The 25,274-nt window shown below is 43.3% G+C and overlaps 1 protein-coding gene across 1 annotated transcript in view; it reads right to left on the bottom strand.

Annotated features, from left to right (window-relative positions):
- Positions 1–113: 113 nt before the first annotated feature.
- LOC138245979 (proton channel OTOP2-like) overlaps positions 114–25,274 on the bottom strand; it is a 154,079-nt gene continuing 128,918 nt past the window's right edge. The window contains exons 5-7 of the mRNA XM_069200100.1: positions 24,284–24,435; positions 18,328–19,208; positions 114–13,442 (exon numbers count right to left, since the gene is read on the bottom strand). Of these exons, the coding sequence (XP_069056201.1) occupies positions 13,272–13,442; positions 18,328–19,208; positions 24,284–24,435 (1,204 nt within the window). The 3' untranslated portion in view covers positions 114–13,271. The remainder of the gene's footprint in view (positions 13,443–18,327; positions 19,209–24,283; positions 24,436–25,274) is intronic.

Here is a 25,274-nt window from a genome sequence, read left to right as displayed (position 1 = left end):
AATAACTGAGTAATAAATGGGATGCACAGCGAGGAAAATAAACATCAACACTTTTTATTTTAAGACGTTCATACCAAAATTAGGCATAGAATAGTTCAAATGTGGAGACTTAATAATTTGTAAAACACATATTTATTACAACTTATTCAAGAAAATTACATTTTCTGGAAAACTAAAGTTGAAAAAGATTTACGGTTGACTGACATTTCAAAGAGGTGGAAGCACACCTTGGTATGTAGGCACAAGTCCTTCCAAGTGCATTGTGGTATATGCAGTTTATCGGAGTATACTACTCACAGTTGAAGGTGTTCACCATCCAGTATGGGAGAAGCCACTGCTGGACCTCTCTGGACTTGTCTTTCAAGCTATTTGACTTTCGTAAGCAAAAGTCTTTAGTTTTGGGGGCCACTGAATATCCTACTTTCAGTTCTTCAAGTCAAGTGCCTTTCTAGGCTGAGGTGCATCCCAAACCTTAACTCCCACCTCACCATAGATTCTTCACAACTTCCTTTTCAAACTAATATTACCACGCTACAGCCAGCACCCCAACCCTCATTTAAAATTAGGCCCAGACGGAATTTTAACTAGGCAAGCATAATTCGCGTAATTTCAGTAATTTTGCATTATGATTGTTATATGAAAATCTTGAAATGATCCATTACGACACCGTTAGAGCCAAAATTATAGTGCAGGAGCACGGACAACCATAATGCGAGTTGCCCTTGTTCTCAGCAATTGTGCTGCTCATGTTATCTTTATAGCACAAAATGCTTCCTTGTGTCAAAGTTTGACTCAAACACGCATTTCACATGAAAATATAGAGGTAAATGACGGAATCGTAGATCGTGTAACTATGTTTCATTTTCCCCACATTTTGCATATTTATGTGGAATCAAATTATACAGATTTTACACACACCTATTTAAAACCCCATACTATGAACATTAATTGCAAAGAAACGCTACAAGGTAATCAGACCTCAGTCTTCACATATGCACTATCCACCATCATTTAGGCACCCACCAATCATAATAAATGAGCTCACAACCACCAGTCTATGCCTACACAACAACCAATAAATGACCACAGGATCCCTATTACACAGTCATGTTCATTATGTTAAATCTGTTACCACATTACGCAATCCAAGCCAGGTGGCTTCCATTAAGGGTCGTGGTGCTGGCCACTTGCTGGGGAACATAACTCAAGAGCCTGGCTCTAGCGAGTCCCTAACTTGGCTACTCTTATCTGAGTTGAGGAGGCTTCCACAGGGCAATCTGTTGTTGGCGCCCCAGGTTTCTGTTTTGCCACTGTTCTCGCCGTAGGGACCCCATTCCAGACTCGGACAGCTGCCATGGGGCATGGTTACAGAGCGTGAACCTCTCTGGGTGCATAGCTAGTGTTCTTTGGGCTTTAGGAGAAGGTATATACACATCCTTTTGATTTTCAGATCTTATTAAAAAGTCTGAGGCATGATTCATGACAATGAAATATTTAACCTTTCATGGTAGGTGGCGTTCTTTTTCTGTGACCTTTTCAAGATGACTAACAATTTTATATTTAATTTGTTCCAGTCCCAGATGGCAAGACCTGTCAAATGACTCCTAAATACTTCCTGTTTCCTATTTCTCCCTCTATGAACAGCTAATTTGTGCATTAAGATGCACTGCAACACAGCCATTGTACTTTTCAGCTGGATTATTGCCTACTTCTGTCTTATTTGTGTCCTCTGTATTTTTTCAACCTTGCATAAGTCACTCTAATTGTGTGCAGACACTGTAGTTATTGATTATGGAGCAATGCTGACCCTGCTTGGGGATTCCAATACCGGGATCAGAAGGCCACCTTTGCACCCAGGCCTTGACACATAAGCCTGTAGGCAACAATATGTCTATATACCCTCAAATTCCAATAAACACACCATGCTATACACAAAGGGACAGCCATATGTAACCACATCTACAACAGCACTCATCACCACTGCAGAGGACATTTGGATGATCCTTGACAGAGGGGATACGATAGCCCTCTTTCTATTGTACCTCTCAGCAGCATTTGACAGGGTCTCACACCCCATCCTCATCAAGTGTCTGCACGAGATTGGCATCCAAGGATCTGGTGTGCTTTTGATTTGCTCCTTCCTAATGGACAGAAGACAATCTGTCAGCCTGGCACTTTAGACTTTGGAAGCCTGCAAAGTCATTTGCGGAGTGCATCAAGGGTCATCGCTCAGCCCCACCCTCTTCAACATATACATGATCCCTCTGGTCAATGTCATCCGCACAAACAACATCAACATCCCTCCTACGCCAAGAAAATGCAACTCATACTTCCTCCCTGACAAACTCCAGTAAAAGAAACAATTTCTCTGCCTGTATTACCAAAGTCGCCAACTGGATGAACACCAACTGTCCAACAAAGCTCAACACCAAAAAGACAGAATAAGCGACCTTTGGTAAGAACACTTTTTCACGGGACTCCAACTGGTGGCTGGCCACCATCAGACCCACATCCCACACCTACACCAGGAACCTCAGACTCATCATCACAAGCAAACTGGACATGACCACATAAGTCAACGCCCTTAATACATCCTTCTTCCACACTGTGAAGATGCTGAGGATGATCTTCCCAATCAACACCAGAGAAACTCTCACTTATACCTCATTTACCAGCAAGTTGGACTACAAGAACACCCTCTAAACCGTGGTCAACAAGCAGCTCACCTGAAGACTACAATTCATCCAGAACTCAACAGTCAGACTCATCCTCAACCTTCCACACAGAACTCACATCACACCACACTTCGGGGAGCTCCTCTGGCTCCTGCTACACAAATGGATTCATTTCAAACTCCTTACACATATACAAGGCACTACACAACAAAGGGCCCACATATCTGAACAGTCAAATCTGCTTCCACCAACCACCCAGCCATCTCCGCTCTGCAGGATTCGTACTCGCAGACATCCCATACATACACAGAACCAGATCTGAAGGATGGGCATCCTCTTACATTGCTCCTAAAGTGTCGAACAAACTCCACCTGCATATCAGTGCCTCTGTGAATTCCAAAAGAAGTAGAGGACCTCACTGTCTAATTAACCAACCTTCCCTAGGCAGGACTAAGCACACACACCTGCTCAGTTCCGGGATACCCTCACGGGTGGTATTGTCCTTTACAAATACACATAACATGCATGAGTCCATGCACAAACAATAGGGCATGCTCATGCCTTTGACCCTGTAAAGTACTTCATTCATCTTATACAGATCTTACATAAGTACATAAACCATAACATCCGTTATCATGTACCAGTATATTAACTAAATCACAAATGAGAGTACGGGGTTCTGGTAACGTAAGTAGGTCAAAAGTGTACTAATTGTGACACTAGACCACTCGTATACCTCGACTAGAGGTGAAAAGTGGGTGAGCTGTGAAGTGGTGTCAAGTCTAAGGGGGGGGGGAGTTTCCTTTACGGACTAGGTGGTCTCACACACTATGTAGTGTCATGCTTCATCATATGATCACCTAGCCCCACCCAGGTAGGACAGTGCCACCTGGGCGGACTCAACCTCGCTGTTAAAGGAACAGGAGGGAGTGCGTAAATTAATTTAATTTCTGGAAAACGGGATCCAGCTATGCTAGGGAAATAAAAACACCTACTCAGATACCCGGGTAAATTTAATAGAGGGTTCTGTGTGGTGTGGTTAAAAGGAATGGGGAACCGATGTGAGAGCAATGACTCACAAGGTCACCTGTCTAAAAGGAGTAGCCGACATGTTTCTGCCCTTATGATTGAGCTATGGAGGGTCTCTGGGCATTCATCAGGGCGTTGGATCCCTGTTGCAATTGCTTCGTAAGCGCTGCAGCAATAATCACATTAGAGAAGGGGAAGGGCCTACCTTAACCAAGGGATTACCTGGGGAGGACCCTAACACTTGAGGCTAGTGGCCTCTGGTATCCTGGAGAGGGAGCGTCCCCTTATAGTCAGACTTGCATCAAAGGTGGGCGCTCTCTGTGCGCCTATACCGACCTCTCCTTCAGGACTGCTTGAATGTTGTTCAGTATATTAACTCTCATAAACACACAGAAGTACCATTTCACAATGCTAAGTAGTGTCTCTACATGTGCTCAGGTATCAACACCTAACCCAACAGGTTCTTTTGAATGCTGGCAAGTGGGACTGACATTGGAAAAGCAGCTGAAACACCCTTAAACCCACAACCCGAAAAAAATAGGTGATATCCCATAAGTTACATAAACTCTAGTCCTAGGCCAAATTTAAATTATGTAGGCACAATTTGGGGAATTTCACATGCAGCTTGTTATGCGAAGTTTCCCAAATTATTCCATTACTATACTTCACGTAATTTTGCAGTATTGGCTGTAAAAATTTACAGTGAATGCGCTATTCACGATAAAAATTTAGCACAAACGCATGGGAACAACAGAACACAAGTGGTTGTGGTTCGAGGTGTTTTTGTTTTTTGCACTACTCCTTAGCATAAAATGTATTTTTGCACCAAAAATTGATTCGAGGACGCATTTCACACTAGTAAATAGCTCTAAATGACAGATTTGCATTTTGCACTTTTTTGGTGAAATATCGCGTAATTATGCAAAAATAAATGACACAAATTTTGCACACCACTAAAAAATCAAACGGTCATTAACGTGTAAGTGCACACAATACAGATAAAGTTTTATATCTTCCTTTGAATCAATGCTGGAGAGCCCCCTCGCTGGTGTTCCCAACCAGTGCATGTCAGAAGGATGGACAATCGAGCCATGCAGTGATATACACCACCCTGCGTAGAAGTCTTACACACTTCAGTTGTCACAGCCTTCTGTTGTTAATAAGCTGGCAATTATACTAATTCATCTAAACGGTAAACATGACATGGTCGTCCTGTTTGGTTCCAAACTCTGGTAACGAAACCGTTTGAGCATGTAAAGGAGATAGGGGATATCTGTTTGACTAATGCATACTTTAATGTACCAAACTTCCTAATGGAGGCTTCTGTCTTTACCATTGATGTCAATGCCCATGTCGTAAGAGGGTGCCCGGTTACTCCAGGAAATGTTCCTAACCTTGGAAAAGGGAAGCTCTAGCAATATATCTTGCTTGCTGAGGCAGTGTTTATGCTAGTGCAAGCTACATGTTTAGCATGTTCTCAGCAAATGCAGCATGTCTTCACATTTATGCACACACATCAACTAAGCTAAGTTAACCCTTGTGTAACATCGAAGTCTTTCTACAAACTAAACTCTTCTAAAGTCATTTAGAGTTTCCCATCGTGGGAGTACCGCCATAAGCCGGCTCAGTTTAAAGTCAGGGGCGCCGCTGATTTATACTGGGAAATCTACAGCGTGAACCTCTGACCTTTCAGCCCATTTGTCACAGGGGCATTAGGTCACAAAGATGGCCACCCAGTCGTATTTAGGGTAGGGCGACCATCACTATAATTCCTTGTACAGGAATGCTAAGTTAGGCAAGTGGTTCTTGGCAGGGAATTCTATCAGTGACCTGCATGTGTAGGCAGGAAACTCCCTAAGAATCAAAGCCATTGTTTATTGCTTACTTTGGGAGTTTGCTTTCAGAAAACACAAAGCTTTGCCAAACGTATGCATCAAGCATGGTGACTGCTCAGCAGGGGAGTGGCAGCCATAGCCTCCACACACACATAGGTCTGGCGGGCCAGGCAGACCAGCCACCATAGTCAAACGACCCTGGTGCTGTTTGTCATACAATCATAAATCATTTTACGCACTTAAAAATAAAATCATTTTTTCAAACACATAACAGTTGAATCCTAGTCAAGTAGTGACTCGGGCATCATGACACATACACAGATCTACAATTATACACCCGCACTATTACCATCATATATATAATCACCTACCATCATACACACACACATATCTACCATTTGAAATAGGTGGCAGAACATTTTCCTGACCAATTGTGCCTTGACATTCAAATGAAGCCTAGTTGTATATTAAACAGGATTGCACTACTCCTGTAGAGTGTGAATTTGAAAGGTTTAGGGCCTAAGAAACTAATATTTAGAATTGCAGTAATATCTAACAGAGTGTGCACGATCACCCTATTGTTTCATAGGCAGACTAACATTAATCACACTAACAAAAATAAAAGACATGCCGAAAAGAGAAAATCATAAAAACATATTTGGAAGGCTGAGACGTAAAGATGGGTAGGTTTAAGATGACTTACTATAGACAGCAGAAATGTGTGATATAAAATGTTTTGGGTTTTTCTAATATTTTTTATATTATAGCTACTGATACAATAATAGTTCTCACTATTAAATACAAGGGTTGTGTGCTGATTGTACATAATAATTAACTAATCATTATAAACAGCAATTGGTGTCCGTGTTTACTACTTTCAGGCCTCTAATCCCCTGCTGAGTGGGCACCATGCTTGATGTATTTGAATGGCAAAGCTTTTTGTTTTCTGCAAATAACCTCAATAACCTCCAAAAGGGTTGTCTGACCTACCACACTATAAATCTAGATGAGCCTAATACATTCTAGAGAAGAGTGAGGGGCACCAGTCTGTTTACCTTTTCTCTGAAGCGGCCGATTAGCAAATACCACCTTGGGACTGAGGAAACCTATCTGAGTGTATATTGGTGTATATCGCCTTGTAAAGGACGGTACACCTTTAGTTAAAGTTAAGCATACATTTCCTGTGGAACGCTGGGAAACACTACATAACATGTTAAGGAGATATAAGGTGGTGTTGCTAATGTACTTACATGATGCAGGTACATTTTCCATGCTCACAGATGATGGAAGAACTTCCACTATTTGGTATATTTACTGCAAGACTGCTACTTCTGTTACCAAGAGCTTATAAGAACAAATCAGGGAAAACATTCTGCACTTTCAGGCAACATGTTGTGGGACGCTGTGCTCTGTGTGTTGCTGGGAGTACTTGTGGCCTGATCCACGCTGGCATTCCTATGGTTGTGGTCACCCAGAAGGGATTAGTGTGGCACATCAGATATGCATTGTAAAGGGTGTCAAAATGGGTTTTTTCTTTGTGTGCAAATACCACACCATGATATATAGGCAAGGCACATTGAGAAGAATCATGAGCCACCCTTTCCAAGACGTTGATGGGTTAAAGGAAAGCTACTTAGGTTTCTAACCTCAAATGAAGTCTTTTTCTGATTCAGTTATATATAAAAGGCGGTGCTCATGAGTGATGGATGCATTGCAAGACAATTGTTCTCTTATTTTTTGTCTCATTCTTCACCTTGTGCTACTATTTATGTTCCAGAATTTTGTCTCCTACAGTTGCAGCATCCTTTGGATCTACTGCTGCATCATCTTACCTGGCTCTTTTCTGTGTTAATCATCACCTGCAGTCAAGAACTACAACATTGCAAGGAAGTTGTTTGCACTTCGTGGCTTTTTCTTCTTAATTAGGGCACCTTACGGTGACATTTAATACATGGAACTGGTCTGGGCAGGGTGCCACTTTGGGTACTACAAGGATTCACACTTGCCTTGGCCCACCAAGAAGAAGAAGACTTCAAGGGCATTCTTGGCAGCCAGTCATTGACACAGATGTTTTCTTATCATAATACACCTTCCATGCCAGATGGCTGGAGAAACCTTAACTGGTGTGGTGGAGAGTTCTAAATGCAGAATATCCTGTATCACCTGTTTGTCAGAGGACCTACATCTGAGATACAGTATTCACAACCTAGGTTGCTACCTGTCCCAAAACTTGAAGAATTAGGCCAATATTTATCAAAAATGTACGTAATGCAGCACAACATAGAAAGCCGCCATACTGTGCTGCGTGAAAAGGCAGGAATGCGCCGTATTTACCATTGTACCGCCCATTCCTGTCCTTTTCTAGCGATGGCGCACTTTTGGCTGCCTAGCTCCAATACAGGCACCCTTGCATCATTTTGCAGGGGTGTCTGTGTTGTAGGCAGGATTGATTTTGTGCGGGAAGGGTCACCTTCGCGCACAAAAAAACACAATCTTTAGAAGCATTTTCCTTTAGCTAGGTGTGCTGCAGAATGCAGCACACGTAGAAACAGGAAAAGACAAGACAAAATGAAGATATTGCTTCTTGTTACGCCTCACCTGAGGAGGCATAGTGTTTTGGCACATTCACAGGTCTATCACTAATGGTATATTATCACGGGTGTATGAGAGGAAACACCCACGCTCCACCCATGGAACGCCTCCCTGCCACGAAGTAAACAAAGGTAGTGATTTGTATTGCCTTGTGTTACTCTAGGTTTATCAAGCCATGCACAGCCATGCCAGTGGCCTTGAGTGACTTGATAAATTTCACTTTGGTTTTGCGTCACCTTTGCGCAGCCTTTCATGCCACAAGGGCAAGGAAAACCATGATAAATATGTGCCTAATTTTCTGTACTATGAACATTCTTGTACTGTCTGTGGTGCTCAGGTGTAGTGTCCTAATGTAAAACACCAATAAAACAACACCACGTTGACCTGGAGAGGACTTAACTCTATTACAATGGTGGACAAAACATAAACCAACAAATCTCTAAGCTGCGTTTTTTATCTCCATCATTTCCTCTGTGTGTATCCTGCAAATGTATTCTTTCAGTCTTGCCCTTGCCTGTATTCATGAAGATATAAAAAATATGTGAGAAAAGTACGTTAAAGAGCAATAGTTATAAACTTTGGAAATTATGTGTAGTCACTTGTGGTTCGATATATACATCTTCAAATGTCGTACAGACCACTTCTCCCATTGAATTTGATTTTCAGGTAAATATTGTTTCCATTCCCAATTGATTTACTACAACTCCATGTAGAATTGAAATAGTAATCTAGTTGAGGGGAAATCCATACTGACTAACGTCTGAGTTAGTTTTTGTATTATATGAAGGGGATTTTTGTTTTGAAGCTACATATGTACTATTATTTTATCTTTCATCATTTGGACCATCTAAGATCTGCCTGCATTGTCTTTTAGGTGTCTACAAGTGTTACCATCAAATTTCTATATACAGACTATGCATTCTATAATTCAACACTAGAAGTGACTTAGCTTCCATATTAAAGAATGCACACTGCTAATTCGCCCTTGTAGCATACGTTGTTTAATCAATTTGTTTTCTATCAGTAAATGTGTTTATGGGTTTGAGTTTCAGATAAGGAGATCAAGAAAGGGGTTAAACAGATAGAATATATGTATTGTGCTTCCAAACTACATACATATTTAGAGAAAAGTGCATGCAAAAAATCAACAAAATGGCTACTCACTTTTCTGTAAGAAAAAATGAACCACAAAAAGAAATGTCAGGAGAGCAGGCAATGGCATTGAATAAAACGTGAATTTAAGGCAAACATAAGTATCACAAATAAAACAAGCTATTTTACATCTATGTGCCTATCAATGATGGTCCCACAACAGGGAGATTTTCTCCAAATAAAATGAATTATTGTAATTGTAGAACCTCAACAGAACAGGCAGTGTACTGACTGCCATACACAACAAGGTGCACTTCCGTGGAGTGAAGTTCTACTCAAACTCAACTAGGGGAGATTGACCAGGTCATCTAGGCACTGAAATGATAGAAGCAAGAGCCCTCATGCATGCTTCATCATCGGGCCTGCTCCTCTTTGGGCCTGCGCGGCAATGCCCGATGGGCCCTGCTGAATGGGGGCTCTTTGCCAGAGATCTCTTAGTTGAGGACCTCCAATGTTGGCTTGCAATTTTTAATCTCACATACTCCAGTCCTTCACTTCACATAGCTGCAGGTTTGAGAACATCCCTGCAGCCAACATCTGCACTCCTCAACTAAAAGATCTCCAGCAAAGAGCCCTCATGCGGGGCCTGTCAGCCACTGCAGCGCCGGCCTGACGAGGAGCCGGCCCGATAATGAAGCATGCCACCTATTGGTGGGTGAGGGCTCTTGTTTCTAGCATTTAAGATGACCTGGTCAGTCTCCCCTGGCTGGGGTTGAGTAGGACTTCACTCCAGGGAACAGTGTACCTTGTTGTTTCTGACTTTAGAGTTGGGAGACTATGCATTGTACCGATTTATTCTCCCAGTCCCCCAGTTTGATGATAGTGAGTGTATTGACTGCCCCTGGGTGACAGATCTACGTTTGTAACCTCTCTGATCCATTGTTTTTTAGCTTATACTATTCAGTTAGCCAGACTGTTCTGGTACTAATGGCAAAACAAGTCATGTAAGAGTCGCGCCACTATCAGTAAACAGTTAGGAGTTGGGTCTTGAGACTTTGGTCATAGTCTTAGTCATGATAGGATCTTGGGAGTTTTTGGTTTGTAAGAAGATTGGAGGAAGGTTGAGTAAATGTGTTGTCTTTTAATATTCATGCAAGGCAAGCACTGTCAAAGGAGTGGCTTTCCCCAGAAATTGCTGAAGTGACAGGACAATGAGATCTGTGGAGTCCAAGAGTTTCCTGAATTTGTGACTGCTACATTCCTTAACATCACTTTTGCCTTACTTTGGGGGAAATGGATCATACCGAATTTCACAATACGTAGGCAAACCATATGGCATTTGAAGTTGTATTGTAGCTGTGCAGGGATTTTACATTTGTTGCCCCCCCTTCTTCCTCATTGTAGTCAAAATGTAGTGTGAAATAGCCCTGCAGGCATAGGTGGTCCATGATGGTCCATGAAGTATGGCTGAACCAAGTTTTTTAATTTTGATATCACAAAGGACAAAGGGGGGGAAACAAGAGGCAAGGATGAATGGCCTCGATTCATGTAATCACACTGAAAGTACTCCTTGCTAGGGTATGATAAATCTAATACTTTGCCAAAATTATCACAAAAGTATGGGTATTTTTAGGAGTGAAAGCCACCCCCCCCCCAATGGGTGGCATCTTTCATCATTTGGCTCCTCCTTGAACCGGTGAAAGATGATCCAGGTGAAGGCTACTACCCTAGTGTGGGGGAGCTTGTGAGGTGTTTTTAATGTTGATACCTGAATGGGTGCTTCCTGATCAGCGAATATGGGTTTTAGGGTATAGGGGCTAGTTGGAGAAGTGAAGAAGTATAAGTTAAAGGACTAGTGTTAAATTGATGCATACCCCCTTTTATTTATATGACTGTGGACCTAATAATATTTGCTTTATCCACCAATAAAGAGTTTAAACCTTAATCATTTAACTCATCATGAAGCACCCATTTTGGTGCCAGTCTTAGAAAATACCTCACAAGCTCCCCCACATTAGGATAGTAGCTTGCAGCTGAAAAAAGTCCCTACAAGCATACAAACTTGCTTCTGCAGAGTAGGAGGCTAATGCCCTCATTATGACTTTGGCGGTCTTCCATGAAGACCACCAAAGCCACAGTTGCCAGGACACCGTCAGTGCAGGATTTTCGCCACACTTTGGGTGGCAATCCAGCAGTAGTCGTGCTGGCAGGCGGAGGCGGTCTGGCAGTTCCACCACCTGCACCGCCCCGCCAGTAGGACACCGCCCGCCATATTCTGGCGGGGCACTGCTGCTGTAGAAGCGCCCCTTCCCGTTCCCTGCCAGATGACCTTCTCCCCGGATCAGGTAAGGTGATCGTCCGACAGGGGAGGGAGGTTGGAAGGTGTTGTGTGTGCATGTGTGTGTAGTGTCTGCGTGTGTGCATGAATGTGTGTGGGTGTGGTGTATGCGTGTCTGTATGTTGAAGTGAGTTTGTGTCTGCATGTCAGCGTGTATGCGCGTGAGTCTGCATGTTTGGATGGGTGTGAGAATGTGTGCATCAATGCGTGCATGAATGAAGTTGTGAATGTGTGCATGAATGCACGTATGTATGGAGTTGTGAATGTGTGTATTAAATGGAGTTGTGAGTGCGTGTATGGATGTTGTTGTGAATGTGTGCATTTATGTGAGGAGGAGGCCGGGGGTTGAGAGGAACGATGTGGCAGAAGGGGGAGAGGGACGATGTGGCTGAAGGGGGGGTGAGGGGACGGGGGGGTCTTGGGCTTGCTGGGGGAGGGTAGAGGAGCTGTATACCAGTGACAGGGGAGAAATTCCCTGTCACTGGTAGCCTTTCCACCATGGTTTTTGTGGCTGTGCTACAACCGGAAACCCATGGTGGAAACCCGGCTCCTAATACCGCCAGCGGTCTTCTGTGGACCACCGGGTAGGAGATGATCATCTCCGGCCCAGCAGTTCCGACTGCCATGGCGGTATGAGTGGAGATGTGGCAGGTTGGCAGAGGCCAACCCGCCACACTCATAATGTGGCAGGCTTCATTGCCAGCCTGTTGGTGGTGGGACCGCCACATTTAACCTGGCAGGCAGAAGACCACCAGGGTCAAAATTACCCCCTGAGTGTTTTCGTGGTCTAGATACCAAGGCCCATATTTGCAAGCAGCTTGCGTTGCCGATGTGTCACTTTTTTTGATGCATCGGTGGCGTAGGCTGCTGACCCATATCTACAAGGCCACGCAAACTCACTTTGTGTGGCTTTACATGACCTTGTAGATTTGGAGTAAGGCAACACAGCGCAAGTCGCTGCGTTGCCTTACTTTGCGTCGGGGAGGTGTTTCCAGGGGTGTTGCCTGGTAATTCCCACGCAACACTCATGAATTTTGGCGCATTCCCAGATTTACAAGCGTAAAAACCTTAAGCCACCCCAGGGGTGGCATAGAAGTGATGCAAAGGAGATAAATATCTTTCTTTATCCCGTTTTTTCCACTTGTGATTGTTTTTGTGCAGGAAGGTGCCCCTTTATGCACTAAAAAAATAATCCCTGCAACACTGGTACCCTTGCACCATGGTGTAAGGGTGCCTGCGTTGGTGCATGGCAGCAATTTTTGTGCCAGCGCTGAGGAAAGGACAGGAATGCACTGTATCTTGTAGATACAGCGCATTCCTACCCTTTTGTTTTGACAGAGGGCAGCGCTTCAGGAAGGCTTGCGGCGCTGCCCTGCGCCGAAACATTGTAAATATGCCCCCCAGTTCTCACAGAATTAAAAGCAACTCTCTCGGGTATCAAGCACACCCTAGGCAGGGTTACAGGTTATAACTTTGCACTCTCCCTGCATGTGTAATGAAGTTCCTAGGGTACAAGTAAGAGCTCATTAGCTTAAGGAGAAACAGCCCACCCAAAATACAAGGCAGATCTCTCTTAGAATAACAGACAGAGGTATCGGGAGGGTATTGCACTTTCTGAGTATTAGAGCGGAGTAGGACCTGGAGCTCACTTAGAAAAGCAGCACTCTCAGGGTAGGAGTCAGAACTTTTAGGATAGATGCTAGATTACTCTCAAGGTAGAAGAAGGAGCTCCACAAGACAGGCAGCTGCGTGCATCCGATAGAATATACCAAATGGCAGGCAGATGTTGGTGATGAGAACCCACGTGGGCAGTCCATAGAACTTCACTTCCAAGTGGTTGTCAAACCTCAGTCGGGCCCCAAAGGCTGGAAGGATCCACAGCTAAGGAAGAGAAGAATAATGACTTTTAGATGGAGTGCCACAGACCAAAGCAAGTACTAGTCTGGTTGCTTTCAGATGAACCAAGGCACATCCAATGACTGGAGCATTCTAGAATAAAAGCATCTAGAAAGGCAATCACTGCAAGAGAGATTGCGATACACGCAAAAAGGCTGGGACTGTCCACAGAAACAAATGCCATTATCAAGAGCATGACAGTCCCAAATGAAAGAAGCAAAGTAACATCAGATTACAGAGTGAGAGTAATGGAATATAATTCTGTAAAGATCTAGAATGAAGGAATTTACAGAGACAGGTACAGATCAAAAAAGCAAGATGTGCGAAAACAAAGACGTTTAGAGAGCACATCACACACCCAAAAATACAAACACCTAAAATATACAGAGGAAATGTGACATGAGCAAAGGGTAGAACATTTAAAAACAAAGAGTTTTAGGGGAGAATTTGTGTGTAGAGATCTGGAGGGAGGATTGTGACAGAAACAGTGACTAAGCCCTACGCTGAACAATTATCCTTTTCAAAGAGATAGTAACGATTCAAAATGTAAGAAAGATCTAGAATAGTCTTTCAGAAGAACAGGGATAGGCCAAAAGAACACTGAAAAGATTTAGAAAAAGCCTCGCAGGGATCGGGAGTTAGGCTGAAATATGAAAATTATTGCACCACACATAAAAACTGATTATGAAGTTGCACATCATTCCACAGAACATAGGGGGTTATTCCAACTTTGAATGAAGTGGTAATCCGTCCCAAAAGTGACGGTAAATTATATCCTATGGAACTCGTAATACGGCTGGTGGTAAATCCGTCACATTTGGGAGGGATTACCACCTCCTCCAAAATTGGAATAACCCCCATAATCTCTTTTACAGATTTGCAAGGCACCCTTGCAATATGCACTTCTCTGACAACCTGGGGGCAAATTTCAGGATGTTCTAGGGCCAAACATATGAGATTTCTGAAGCAGGTTAAAACTAGGGGTGTGCCAAATTTGCATCATTCGCTTGTGTATAAATATACGAAAATCCAGAAAATTGATGACAAATTACACTCATTATTCAAAATACAAAACTGGCCACAAACAGCATCCACTCACATTCTGGTTGTTCAAGTTGTTCCCATGTGCTGGTGCAAATTTTTTGCTGTGAATGTTGCATAATTAAATGACATGACGTAACAGAAGAATTTAGCATAATGTGAAATTACCAAATTATGCAAGATTGCGCTAGCGTAATGGAAACGTCATATTTTCTTGTGAGATTCGCTGCACTCAAGTCATCTAGTAGAATGCTTACTTCATGGGTGGGTCAGTTGAGAAGTCATACTGCAGGTTGGAAATGAGAGAGGTGGGACAGATGGCCGTAAACAGCCACTGTAAAGAGGTGAGATACACAACTTCTGTGCGTGTGAAAGAGTCATGTAAGACTTTACATAAGCCATGGCAGCCAAACTCAAGGCTTGGTAAAGGAACAATGGCCTAATAGAGCCCCCATGTTCTCTTTTCTGAAGAATAGGGAAATTCCACTTTGCTGGGGGCCGTGTTCACATTTACTTACCAGCCAACAAGAGAACTGGAGAAATGGAAAACTACCAAGGCGGTCAATGCTGACACTGCTAAGGTTAGTTTAGTTCTACTTTGTTTCATTTAGCGTAGTTGCTTAAAGGGTCCCATCCCATACCAAGAGAACCATATGGACTAAAATTGCACCATGACTAGTTATTTGGAACACTGTAAAAACGTCATGTAATATGCTTTAAGAATTATAGTATTTCATCACAGGGAGATCTTTAGCATAATTGGGATGCTGAAGTGTGAGGATGATGTTTCCACAGCTCTGCATTAATTGTTGTAGATGATTCACACACTGACACACTGCTATTTTACCAGCTCCTAAGTGTCACATGTGACGGTATGTCTAGATTACATTGTTCATTACATGGAAGGTTCGGGGGCTCAATAGTCCCTGAAAATTAAGGCAGGTGCCAGCGTACCTGGACCGACACCACATGCCCATTGCACCCCTTCCGGGTACTCATCTGACAAAACAAACGGACGGTGCAGTGGGGTTTAGGTGGGCTGGTACGCTGCTTTTGTTTGGCAGTCTGGCCAAAGGTGTGGCTGGTAGAATTGTCAACTTCTCCTATGAGAGGGCTGTCAAGACCTCAGCACGTGTTTTTTTTGTGTACCAGGGTAACCAAGCAAGGTGCTGTGGACGCGCTTCACTTCCTCCTTTCTAAAGGGCTGTGTAGTCCAAGTCTAGCAAACCGGAAGAATGCTAGGTTCTCTGGGCACCCACAACAGTTTATTGTACGGGGGCAAAACAGGAGATGCATAGACACTGCCAACAAGCAGCAAACGCGGCCTACTTCAGATAGAGACTGCTAGAGCTACTTGTTGTCCTTTAAAAAGTGAGGAAAATAAGCTGCGTTACTTGTTTTCATTGGAGAGTGCATTGTATTGTACAGTGCTTAATTTGTACATAAAAACGTGCCGTGCTCAAAGCCCTCCTCTTAAACCCGTGGCTGCTGCAATTAAATGTGGGAGCACGGAATACTGAGGCGGCGTAATCCTGAAGCCATCTCTGGCCTCTAAAATCCATTTAAAGCCACTCCCTGCCCCATTCAGCTCCCTCTTACAGCTTTCTACTGTCTCCCTTTGTGACGCTTTTTCGTTTTTCTCTTCCTCCGTCTTTCCCATATGTGTCTTTTGCTCGCAGCAAATGCATGAGGCAGAAGAATAAGCCCCGGCCCTCAAAAATAAGTGCCGGTGCTCAGCACCGGAAACAACAAGCACAAATTAAGCACTGGTATTGTACCTGCACCAGTATATGCAGACACACGTCTTCAAGAACTATGTACAACAGTCCGGGGCTTACATCCGAAGTCCAGGGGGCCTGATCTGAGCCGTTTTCAGGATAGCTACACACTATGTGAAGGAGTTGCATTAGGTTAATTTAATATAATTATCCTGAAACTCTGCAATAGATCAGGCCCACCTGGACCTACGTTAAACAGCCTGATGCAGGCTATTGCACATATGTGCAATGTAAAATGTCAAAACGTTCATGCTATATAATTCTTCTTACTGCAAACAGAACTATAACAATGTGTACCTGATAGTTAGACTGCTTTGATACAGTGTAATAATAATTGCTTATTTTGTGCTACAGTTTGATTTGATGAGTCAATCTTATAAGGGCTAGTTATGCATAATTCTTCCAAAGATTTTTATCACCATATTTTCATAACTTTTACTTTCACAGGTCAAAGAAATTTCGAGAATATCCTGGCCTGGTCTGTAGCAGAGACAAGTGAGGTTCCTACATCAAACTAGGCTGAGCCTGGTCAGCACAATGAAGAAAGTGTACATGAACCTGTAGGAGGCGGTGTGGTTGTTGACTCTTATCAAGGTAAATGTCTTCTCCTGCAGATTCAGAGATGGCTTATTCAACTTACCAGAGGGCCAATGAAATCTGTCAAAAGGCAGCTCCTAGTTTGGATAATGTTGACTAGGCCTCAGTTTAATTTAAATTACTCTATTTAATTTCAGCAATTGAGCATTACGCTTTTTGGGCCAGATTCACAAGAACGTGGTCAACATTTATGACGCTATTGTGGTACTTTGCAGTAAATTGTGGTGCTAATCCTGCAAAGTAAAGGGAGGCCCATTGAAAGTACTGGGCACGTCATTTTAACGCTTGCTCTGAGAAGGTGGTAAAAATTACACTAAAAATATCACAGAGAAATGTTGTGAATTTCACTGTGCCATTTTTACAGGTCTCCCTGCGAGGGAACACCCCCCCTTGCATACATTATGCCTGGGGCAGGAATAGTGTGGTGCAAGGGGGCGGGCGCAAATGGGTTCAATGCAAATGTAAATATGGCGAATGAGAATGGCCTCCTGAATGCCACATCAGCATAAAAACATGACACTAGTGTGGCACTAAGAGACACTAGGGCTTTGAAAATCTGGCCCTTCATGTGAAAATTCTGGAATGATACCATTTCATGTAAGCTAGCAGCAGTTGTTCACTGTGCCTTTCCTGTTGTGCACTATTTTGTAGTGCAAAATATGTTCCGATATCAAAAATTGATACAAAGACGCATTTCATTCTAAGATATACTGCAGAATTATGGATTGCATTTTGCACAGTTATGGGTAATTCCAGATCTTACACACTTAGGGGCAGAAGTACCAACATTTTGCGCTGGGTTTGCATCATAAAAGTGACGCAAACCAGCACAGAATGTTTTTTTCTATTGTTTACTTTCCAGGGCAAAACTTGTTTTGCACTGGAAAATGATGAAAAGTAACGCAACGTAGCGTGAGGCACTACTTTGCATTATTGTGCATCAAGGGGGCGTTACATGGCTGTTCCCATACAACCACCAACACTTTTTGACACAAAACCCTTTCTACCAAAAATGTGAGACAGGGTTTTGCGTCAAAAATTAAAGCCTTTTAAAACCAGGCGTTAAAAGGAGAAATATTGTCATTTCTCCTTTCTTTTCCTACTTTGCACTGTGCAGCACACATATAAAGTAGGAAAAGTTTTAGAACTTGTCTAGGCCTATTATTTGTACTGGAAGGGCACCCTTCCAGTACAAAACCTATGTCAGACCCTCGCACTAAGGCACAAAGGTGTGTGTGAAATCAGTGCCAGCGCTAGGGTTAGGGGAGGAGGGAGCCATATCTCTGCACATATAGCGCTCTCCTCCTCACTCCTTCCAGCGCAACACAGCACAAATCTTTTGGCTGCTGCGCTGCGTTGTCAGGAAGGGTGGTAAATCTGCCCCTTCGTACTCAGTTTTATGTTGAACTTCATGCATACTTACACATGCTCCATGGGGCTCTCTGCATACTTACAAGTATGTTTCCCATCAGCATGAATACACAGATCTCTCTGAGCAGCCTTCTTCTCTTTCTGTGGGTCGAGATAGGAGTTGAAAGTGCAGCTTTTATTGACACAACAGATAATCTCTTGCTAAGGCGAGCACTTCGAGATAGTTTCCTAGTTCCCGGTACATTCACAGGGCAATGGTGGCTGCCAGTTGTCAGTCCATGTGATTCGTTCTTGGGTGGATGAAGGGAAGCCATATGCTGCCGCGGCCAATCCTCAGGCAACTGCCGATGCAGGCCTTCTGTGATGAAGACATTCTGCAGAGAGTGTTGAATGATCATGAGCAGGGAGTAAATGAGTGTGAGAGTCTTCAGGGGGTCTCTTGGGTCACTGGCCACCATGGCCACGATGGAGTAGTATGAAATGCAGTATTGTCCTATTGTGGCCAACAGCAGCAAAGCCACATCCAACGTACGGCTGGGGTTCTTTTGATTGTCCATTTGTCTCTTGTCGTACTTGTAGATGATGGATCCTGCAAGAGCCCCAATGGACATCAGGCTCAGGCAGATCACATGGAAGGTGTAAAAGGTGAGCAGTACCTGGGCCCTCCGATGCTTATCTTTCAGCTGAAGCTCATAGACTACGAAGAGTACCAATCCCAGGAACAGGATGACAACCCCACAGGCTAGACCTGCAAATGGGATTTGCCGATAGGAGCTTAGCTTCAGGTGGTGAGGGCTCTCGATGTTGTCATCCATAAGACGTCCCACATTCTTCCACATAACATATGTCATGGCACAGGCAAAGAGGCTGAATTCCAGACTGAAGGGATACAAGTAATAGTATGCCTCCTTCAGGAGATGACATACAGAGTTGCATTCACAGTCTGTTTTCTGTTCTGTTTCATCTAAAAGAGAACAACAAAAGGTTCAATAAAATTACAAGTTCCTCATAATGAAAGGGTAGTATTACATCTCAAGTGTTTATTTGGCATTTTACGGGACCCTTCCAATTGTGAAAATAGCATCTCATTTGGGCCCATATTTATACTTTTTTAGCGCCGCATTTGCGTCGTTTTTTGGCGCAAACTTACAAAATACAATTGTATTTTGTATGTTTGCGCTGTTTTTGCGTCAAAAAGCAGTGCAAATCCGGCGCTAAAAAAGTATAAATACGGGCCCTAATGTTTTTTTTGCTCCTTAGTGCCTGTGATCTATGGGGCAAAGGGCATTGATGAAGCATGGTTTGTACATCAAAATATCAAGATTTTCTTGAGCTACAAAAGGTATCAGGTCAAAACTAGTGCCTACAGCTATATTGCCAAAATAACTACATTTATGTGCTTTAATCTGGCATAGGGGTTCAGTCATCTATTGACAGGATTTTCTATAAGAAGTTGGATATTTAGGACAGTCATGAAAACTTGGAGCAAAGTGAATGCCAAGAGTACTCCAAGGGGTTCCAGAGGAAGGAGTATAGGAAACAAAAGAACAATATGCGGTTGCCTGCCAAGCTTAAGGTTTCGTGCAGATCTGCAGCAGGAGAATGTATGATTGACCTACATTAGTGCAGTTTTCTCCATGGCCTTGAAGACTGGCATGAACCATTTATGCAGTGCCTTGTGTTTTTTATGGAAAGGGATCCAGGGAAAGAAGTGAGTTGGTTTCTCTTGGGGAAGGGTTCGACTCGAAAAGGTAATAGCATTTTCTGTGGGTGAGAGAGCATCTTGTTGCCCAAAAGTTTGCTGTTACTATAGTATTTTTCTGGCTGTGAAAAAGCAATTTTCTATGCAGAAAAGTAGCATAAATATTACATATATTCAGTAGCCATGACTTGCTGGCTTATTAGAGGTGTGTGAAGAGTTCCAGATGGATACCAGGGAAAATATGGAGTTGGAGAAAGATGGCAGGGGATTAAAGGATTTACGTTTCAGGTAAGTTCAACCTTGAATTAATATAGATACATTTACTGTGGTTACTTAGTGGACAACAGGTGGGGAAAATTAGTGTTGTCAGTGTAAAGGAGAACGGAGAAGCGAAATGAGGAAATTATGTCCTTAGAATGGTATTTTGGGGTGGGGAAATTGAGCAGTGGAATGCACCAACATATAGAAGAGTCTTTGATGAGTGCAAAAAGTAACAGGCAACATAAATGGATCAATTATGAAGCTCAGAGGAGAACCAAGGTGCAACTTTCCTATGATGTCAAGTTGATGAGACTTAAAAGCAGCATTGAGTGATCTATAGTGTTGAATGCTGCCAAGAGGTCAAGCAGGATGGGAAGAGAGATGAGGCAACCACCAAAACTTGGCAGATGTTCTGTTTGCCATTTCAGTTTCCACCTTTTATCTAGAGTGGGGGGGCTGTAGTTTCCCTCTTCAGCTGGCTCTACCATTAGGAAAACCATTCGTGCAGATAATATGCCAATGCGGGTGGCATCAGGTTGGTTTCCTTTTTGTAGGACAGCCTTTCCTATGCCAATCCTGCTTTCATCTATTCTGTGATCTCTGTGCCACATGTGTCTTCTGAGCACATAAAGAAGATTAGCTATAATATTTCCAAAGATGCACCTTTGCTTTGCTTTATAACCAATGAAACATTTTACATGTCAGCATGGTGTGGTAGACCCTCTCTAATTGTTTTTGTCCAGAATGACTCACACCGAGAATACGATTTCCATTTTAGGACAAAGATGAACTCTGAACTCTAACACTTCAAGCACCTTTAAATGCTGTGTCATACTTTGAATGATGTCCTATAAGCAATTGCCCAGTTTAGAAGATAGCTTAGGCACATAGAAATAATGGTTTCAACTGAGTGCAGGATCTGAAACCATACTGATTGAGCTATGCACCAAGAGATATTGTATAAGATGGTTACACACAGGCCATTCAAGAACCTTGAGTAACAATAGTAGTTGAGAGATTGAGTGGTCACTGGAGAATGAGAAGTGATCTGAAGTAGATCTGGTTAGCAGAGACAGTATTACATCAAACAGGAGAATACAATCCAGTGAGAAGGGAGTGATTAAACGTGGAGGTTAATCACAGAGAACTCTCAAGATGTCAGCTAAGGAGTTGACTATATAAGGTGCTATGCATTGTAGATGACTCAGACCCCGGGAAGAACATATTGAAAGGTGTCCATCAAGCTCGAAACAAATACGTGAAAATACTGTGATTGTGCCTTTCCACACATCTGAAAGTAACAAAAAATAACTTTATAATAATTCTTTGCATCCATACACACTTTTCCCTTCACTGTTAATAATGCTTAGAGTAGGTAACAGATTTACTGTTACCAAAGGGAGCAGAGAAAAATTTAATTCTTAGTTATTTCTCCAAAACGATTTCTTTATAACCCAATTAAATCTTTTTTTTCACCCTGATTTGAGATTTTCTTTTCATTTATTTTCTGAACTTTTCTCTTGAATGTATAGAGATGGGTGATAGTGAGTTACAAGGTTATTTTTCACTGAAGGAAACTGAGTGACATCAAAACGACAACAAGCACGAAGCAGGATTTGTCTTTAATGCTACTTAGCATTCTAAGCACCTATCACCTCCATTAATTCCCTTCCTCCCATGGCTCTCCATGTCACCTTCTTTTGCAATTTTGCCACCCTTCTATCATTTAGGCCCTCATTATGAACATGGCGGTATAGGCCACCATGCCGGCGGTGGCGGTAATTACCACCACAGGCATGGCGGCCCAGACCGCCATATAATGTTCATGGCAGAACCGCCACCTATTTTACTCCGCCACCGCAAGGCTTCTGCCACCAGGGAGCCTGGCAATGGCAGAGTTACATATCCGACCAGGCAGCGCTGCATTCAGCTGGGCCGTCTGGTGGAAACACTGTTTCCGCAAGCCGGCACATCTGAATGAACATTATGTGGCCGCCGGGGTGTCCTGCACGCTGGCGGTCTTTTGTTGACCGCCAGCGCAGAACTCGTAGGGTATTCCTGCCGAGTTCATAATGAGGCCCTAAATCTCTACTTGAATCCACCCCCCTATCTACACACCTTGGCTTCCTCTTCCTCCAAATAGAGAGAGACATGATCAGATGCAGCTGGTCATGGTCACAGACAGACATTAAGGTCAGCTGGCAGAAACAGGGGAAGAGGGGAAGGTTAATCAATGGAACAGGAAACAAAGACCATTTGAAGAGGGAGAGAACAAAACAGTATGAAAAATATCCCTTACCAGTTCACCCTCTCTATTACATAGGTTTGGCAGCAGATTACTCTGGGATCACCCACAAGACACACTTTTTTATCAGGCATGTACTCAGTTATAAGGCATGTACTTAGAGGAGCATCAGATTAACATCTCATGCTCCCTTGAAGCACTCTCCTTTTGAGCTACTACTACCAACACAGACCAATAGATCACCCTCAAATGGGTGAGACAGACGCTTACAGTAGACGACCCCCAAAGAGCATTATCCAGTGGAAGAGTTTAGGAACAAATAAGGTTGAACCCTACAACACCACAGTCACATACACACAACAGAGTGGCAGACACCACAGAGATGGCAACGTGTTGCACTCTACCAACACTTGCACTATTATTTGATGATTGTAGCGAATATCAAACGGCTAAACTACAATGCTTTTTGCAGACGGATTTCCCAAGTTAGCATCCTAAATACTGCTAGTACAACAGAACCCACCAGAGGCACTGACACCACATTCTGCTGCAGTCAACAAAGCACAAGCACCATACAGATGGCAAGTTTCCACTTCCTCAGTAAGAGCACTAACATAACCAATGCTGCTGAAATATGAGCACAAGACCTGACACACCGGATGGATCTTACGGTACTAAAACGGGAGGGCCACATGTATTTCCTCCCCACTTGTCAAAATGGTCCCACACTGCCTGTCCCACACACCACATCACTTCCTTGCATCCACTACATCCACAAAGTCTAACCCACTGGCAAGGTACCACCCTGAACAGAACAGTCACCCTACCATGTTAAGGGTGTGCGAAATTTGTTTTCACATAATTATGTGAAACATTCAGAAAAGTCTGTGACATTATGCATAGTTATACAAAATACAAAGGTGTCATTTAGTGTGAAATACATCCTCGTGTTGACGCAGTAGCACGAAGAACACAAGTGGCAGGAGCAACAAATGCTCGCACTCTGGCTATTGGCGGTATTCTTGTATGCTCATTTGCCGTGAACAGCACATGATTAAACGACGTGCGTAAAGGCAGCATTTAAGGAATTTCACATAACAAGTGTAACACTAAACTCCCGAAATTACACCAGCGTAATTTAAATTTCACACACACCCTTCTGGAATTAAATCGTGAGTGATGTCTGCTCAGTCCCAGCCCCACCTCATTAGATCGCATTACACGCAGAACTCTACAGAGCCCATAACCAACGATTTGTCAACATGCTCCTCTCTATAGCACCCACATAACCCTTAATGCCTAGCCATGCACCCTTCTTCAACCAAACTCCCACTCACAAGTGCGTGATCCATATGGCCATCTGCCCACACATGCACAACTGCATCTACATCTTACCTTGCATATTTGCACAAAGGCATTAACCGAGCTACGGCGCCTCCTTGAACATGCCTGCCCAGATGTGTTGCAGTGTGCGCTTCGTGCACCCGAACTTAACTGCCCCTAAAAGGCCACCCTATTTGCAGGCACCAACACAGCATAAAATTTCATAGCTTTGCGTAGGGTAACACGACCTTATGTACTGGGGCGACATCCCCTGAAGGATGTTTATGTCCCCTTTAACCTCACCTTTGTTTAATGGGATGATCTTCTTGGCCCTTTGCTTCACAGTCTACACCGGGGGGGGGGGGGGGGGGGGGGGGGGGGGGGAGGGTGCCTCGTTCCTGCAATCGCCATATATGTTGGTGGATTATGCTCTGCCACTGAAGTTGCACAATACTATTATGAAGATGTTTACCTCACAGACGTTCTGAGTTGGAGAGGTGTTCCTTACCTTCAATGCTACTTTCAAGTGTGAAGTTTTCATCATCAGTGTAGTTATGTTTCAGGTGTTCCAACAGTTCTCTGGTTAAATGGCTTGATTCGTCGGTCACTGTGGTCATCCAGACAGCAAGGTTAGTGGCGAGGACAAGCATCAGGCCACATCTGATTAGGAGACAAGGAAAGTGAAGCAAGGGGTAATCATGGAAGCAACCGCAAGAAAGAAGTAAGCTCCAGTCCTGTGTATCCCAAGAGTTTACATAAAAGATTTTGATGCTTCTCTATGCAAAGCACATCTAATGTTTCTTGTATTCCAAATATGCTCAGATAAAGGCAAACAATACCACCCAAATATAGAGTTGACAGATTTTAGCACCCAACCCTCTTGGTACCACTGGGAAAAAGTCAAATGTGGGGCGAGGTTGTCCAAGTAATACCTTACTTATAATTGTGTCTGATCTGTGTGATCTTCCAAGTAATTATATTAAATCCAAGCCTCTCCATTTCTTTCTTGGGATGGTGCATGCCTCCTTGCACAGGCTCTGGATGATGCCACACTCTCTATCCACTACAAAATCTCACTCCTAAGCACAGCCTGCCAGTTCTCTTGATTTAAGGCTAGACCCTTAAGTTATGGAGTTCACTTTGCTCCTTGTTCTATAGACCTGTTTCTTTGAGCACCCCTGGCTAGGGTTCTGTGGTCTAGCCACTATTGGTTGCTTCTTGTTTGGCGCTTTCCACACCTCACCGCTAAGTAATCCACAGGTGGTCCATCATACACATAGTAAGGCTAGTCCCATTGTCCCTCCAGGCAGCAATCCAGATCCCACTGGCAAAAGATTTCTGCAGCTACCCCTGGGTGTTACTGAACACAAAAACTAATACTTCCATGTAAGCCATTGGACCCCCCTAGGGAAACTAAGATTAAATTCCCACCCTCTGTTATTATGCTCACTGCAAACCTCAGGAGCTACTTGTGTGTTTGAGAGATTTTTTAAAAACAA

Source organism: Pleurodeles waltl, chromosome 7 (assembly GCF_031143425.1).
Source record: "Pleurodeles waltl isolate 20211129_DDA chromosome 7, aPleWal1.hap1.20221129, whole genome shotgun sequence".
Lineage (NCBI taxonomy): Eukaryota > Metazoa > Chordata > Amphibia > Caudata > Salamandridae > Pleurodeles > Pleurodeles waltl.
Note: the sequence above shows the minus strand (reverse complement) of the source record. Positions and strands in the feature narration are given on the sequence as shown.